This window comes from Benincasa hispida, chromosome 9 (assembly GCF_009727055.1).
Source record: "Benincasa hispida cultivar B227 chromosome 9, ASM972705v1, whole genome shotgun sequence".
NCBI lineage: Eukaryota > Viridiplantae > Streptophyta > Magnoliopsida > Cucurbitales > Cucurbitaceae > Benincasa > Benincasa hispida.
The window spans coordinates 53,986,457-53,990,934 of NC_052357.1; the positions used below are offsets into that span (position 1 = coordinate 53,986,457).

A 4,478-nucleotide genomic window follows, 5' to 3' on the forward strand; every position below is an offset into this window, starting at 1 on the left:
TATATTTTTTTTATTTAAAATCGTTGTGCTATTTTTAGTATTTTGAAACCTTTTTGATATTTTTCTAAATAAAACTTTAAATTTTGCTATTTTTCTGGTAAGCTCTAAAATTATATTCACTTGCTTGGGTCAAATTCATTCACTGTAAATACAGTAATGAAATTCCCAATTTTTTATCTCCACAAGCCCCGAAATTTTACTCTTGAGTTACGATAGTTACGACGCCGGTTTGGGTCATTCAGCCCACAATCTACACAAGCGACAATACTAACTCTGAATTTCTTCACTTATGTAGCGGCAACCACCACAGCGTCTACGGAAACTTTCCTTTTTGCTCAGTTGAGAATTCAGATCCATCATGCCTCCCGCTGGTCCTCGATCTGGTGATGCAATCTTTGCTAGTGTTGAGCGAGTGGTAAGCTTCTCAGCTACTAGTCTCTCTGTTATGTTATTGTTTCTGCTGTTTAGTTTCTGAGGAATTTTAAGGAAATTGAGGGAAGTGGGGGAAATTTGATCAGATGTAGGGTAAGTTCGTTCGTGATCAAGATTTGTGTTTAATGGTAATCGATGAAAAAGTACCTTTTTTAGGTTTTTTTATTTCATTTCTGTTATTGGGTCATCTTCCATTGATAAGAAGCTAAAGTTGAATTGGTATAGAACGCGGAGCTGTTTACGTTGACATATGGAGCGACTGTCCGTCAATTGCTTACAGATCTGGAGGAGGTTGAGGAGGTTAACAAACAGCTCGATCAGATGTAATTTTACTCCACTTCTCGTGCTTTTTGATCCACTTTTCTTTTTCATAACCTAGAATTCTGCTTTGTCCAGAGATGACTTACGTCTTCATGTCTGAATTAGCTGTTCAGTTTTGCATTTACATCCCTTCATAATAGTCTTGCAGAAGCTTACTTCTTCTCGTTGTTATGAAATGTGCTTGAATTTTTGGCACGAGAACCACTATAGATTGACCTAGTTGTGTTGCGGCATGTAAAAAAACGAAGGAACTTCGGGACATTGGTTCAAATTTTATAGTGGCCGCTTGACTAGGATAAAATCCTTCAAGTTTCTTACTAACAAAATGTCGTAGACCGAAAGCTGTCGTCCGGGTATGCATGAGAATTATATTCTCCTATTTGGTTCTTTCATCTTCTGCATGAAAGTTGGATTTTCATTGAAAAGAAATAGTGTGGACGACGGGTAAATACTAGGCATATTATGTTTTTCAATGCTTCCTATGCTCATTGATAAAATACTAAAAATGATTTTATGCTTAATCTTAATGCCCTTGTGATAAGAGCTCTTATGTGGAGCTTGGGGATGCAAAGGAATAGGAGGATTTTCGAAGATAAGTCTTCTTCTCTTGAATTTTTTGGGGACGGTTTTCAGTTAAATACTTCTTGGTGGTGTCATAGCTATAGTAAATTCTTTTGCAATATTCCTATTTCCTTGGTTCTTTTGGATTGCAAGCTATTTGTAAGTAGTTATTTGGGTGGGGGCTTTCTCATCCCCCAACCCTTTGGGTGTTCGGTTCCGCCTTTTTGAATGTATAACTACCTGATGTTCTTAAACACCCCCCCCCCCCCCCAAAAAAAAAAAAAAAAAAAAAAAAATTTAAAAACCCTATAATATTGGAGTCAGGCTGATTGACGAGTTCCATTGATCTGACTGTTTCGTCAATTCTTTTTCAGGGGTTATAATATTGGAATCAGGCTGATTGATGAGTTCCTAGCAAAATCTAATATCTCTAGATGTGTAGACTTCAAAGAGACAGCTGATGTGATTGCAAAGGTAGGTTGTAGTTATACATATGCCAAAGCATTAAATTCTTCCTGAAACCATCATGAGGCTATTGTAGCGTTCCCTGTCATCTCCCAATCACAACTTGATTGTCACATATTCATATTAGTATCTAAACCCCATCCGGTTGAGGAAGACTCTACCATGGTCTTGTTAGGTTGAGTCCTATCCTCCAAGCCTTTTGGTTTGCCTTGACACTGCTACTTTTGGCAGTTGGCACTATCTGAAATTTGGACCTGCAATTGAGGTGTAGCTTCCGAAGTTTCAAGTAAAATGTATAAATTCTGATGCAATAGGCTTTTTGCAGTTAGTTAGAGTGGTTCTATTCATGTCCATTTAAATTTTTTATACCATTGGATTTCATGGTCACGGCTTAATTATGGAGCAGGATTCTCTTATTTACGAGACTTTGATAACAATGTTTGACGTTGGATGCATTTTACCTATGAGTGTGGTCCTTTGTAATAAGAGCCGACATCGAGGTGCCAAACCTTCCCGTCAATGTGAGCTCGCTTGTTGATTTTCTGTAACTTCTATGGAAACTTTGACACAATACTAACTTATCACAAGATTGATGATCTCTCAAGTGATCTTCTTCAAGAAAAGTAGCATTTGTGACGTTGGATGCATTTTACCTATGAGTGTGGTCCTTTGTAATAACAGACAAAAATAGAAGTTTTTGTTGGGGGACCGTCAAGAGGTTGTTAGATAGTAGTGGTGCCCCTGAGTTAGGCTTTTGGATTTATCTGGTATTTTGGCCTACAATATACTCTGGGAAATGAAAGTTCGAGGCCTTTTGAAGTATGGGGATCTTAACTTATTTTCCATTTTTAATAGGTTGGTTTAAAAATGTTTTTGGGAGTAAATGCAACGGTGACCAACTGGGATGCTGAAGGCACATGCTGCAGCATTGTTCTGGAGGACAATCCATTAGTGGACTTTGTTGAGCTTCCTGATACTTGCCAAGGTCTCCATTACTGCAACATCTTAAGTGGAGTAATACGAGGAGCGCTTGAGATGGTGAGTTTTCTCGCATATATATATATATTTTAATCGTGCTTTAATCATCCTGAGAAGCTTATTATCGTACAGACATGGACACTGTAAGTTTGCGTTTATTAACATATATCGTTTTTGTAAGTCTATACATTTATATGCTTAGAAAATAAGTCTATGCATTTTGCAGCAAAATTTATTTAAGTATATTTGATACATTTCTAACCAATGTTGGACCTATATTGACTTTGTACAATTAGTGTCAAACCCATACATTGTGCTTACAAGTGTCCAATATGTGTCAAACTATTGGACTTGTATCAAAGATGGACACGCTAGCCAAACTAAAGTATTTGTACTTCTTAGTCATTATTGTGACTATTCTAGATTTTATTTTTTTAGAGATGTATTCAATATAGGTTAAAGAATATATTCGATACCTTGTCGAAATTTTAGAGATCTATGGACATGAAATATAAAATTTGAAAGTTCAAAGGGCCTATTAGTAAGTACAATGACCCATTAGATGACGACCTTACTTGAACGGGATTTGTTCAATAGGTTGTACAAACTCTGTCTTTGAATCCTAAAGGACCCGTTGGACAAAAAATTTTAAGTTTATAGCCTATTCAACATATTTTTAATTTAAAGATTAGATAGACATAAACCTAAAAGTTTAGGGACGCCGCATACACTTTAACCACACTTTTTCCTGAAGTTTATAAATTTTGGAGGTATGAATTTTGTTTATTTTTCTGATTTGTGATATGGTGTTTGGATCAGGTGTCAATGAAAACAGAAGTAACATGGCTACGCGACATGCTGAGAGGAGATGACAGCTTCGAATTACAAGTAAAATTGCTGAAGCAAGTCCCTGAAGAGTACCCTTACAAAGACGATGAATAAATTCTCCCACCAAAATTACTCTTTTAGTTTCATGTCATTTGCTTCTGTTTTTTTGTTGCTCTGTTCATTTGGTCCAAAAAAGATAGTTACATTTCTAATTCCTTCAACTGTCTAACATGTTAATCAAAGTTTTATTATATATACTCTTGCTTTTGTTTACTTATTAGGAATTAGAATGAAATCAATCGAAATCGGAATGTTATTCCTCTATAATTTGTTTATTAGGAGCCATATGAAATTAAAATGTTACTTCTTTTTTATGTTCTTTATTAGGTGCTATATTGAATCAAATTTAGAAACCCATAGATGATGTTGAAAATGAGCGTAAACTTATTTTGTAAGTTATTAATTAAATTAGTTTTTCTTTAATTGAAGTTAATGGTTTTTATTTAGGGTAGCGTCTCCTAAATTGGAGGATAGTGGTATAATGATTTAGTGGATTGATTAAGAGAAATTTTAAGGTTGATGCATTAGTGTGTAGTTTATTATTTGCTTATAAATAGTTGTAATTGTTTCTTTGAAGTATATAGAGCTCAATTAAAGTACTTGATCATCCGCGTAAGTTTCCAACTTCTATTCTCTTCTTCGTTAGTTGTTTTTCATTAGAGATTTATTTTAAATTATCAATAATTGGGATATGGATTAAGAGAATTGGTAAAATACCAATGTCATATTTAAATGCATTACTAAATAATATGATAAAAATGTTTTTAATTGACATAATAATAACCAATAAAATATAAACTAAGTTCATTTGGATAGGTTCTCTAATAAAAATA

General features: G+C 34.6%; 1 protein-coding gene across 1 annotated transcript; it reads left to right on the plus strand.

Annotated features, from left to right (window-relative positions):
- The first annotated feature begins 234 nt into the window (after positions 1-234).
- On the plus strand, positions 235-3,909 carry LOC120084657 (trafficking protein particle complex subunit 3). The gene is made up of 5 exons (XM_039040467.1): positions 235-415; positions 658-755; positions 1,689-1,788; positions 2,635-2,817; positions 3,577-3,909. Exons 1-5 carry the CDS (start codon positions 359-361, stop codon positions 3,697-3,699), a joined length of 561 nt encoding a protein of 186 aa, XP_038896395.1. The 5' UTR covers positions 235-358; the 3' UTR covers positions 3,700-3,909.
- Positions 3,910-4,478: the final 569 nt, after the last annotated feature.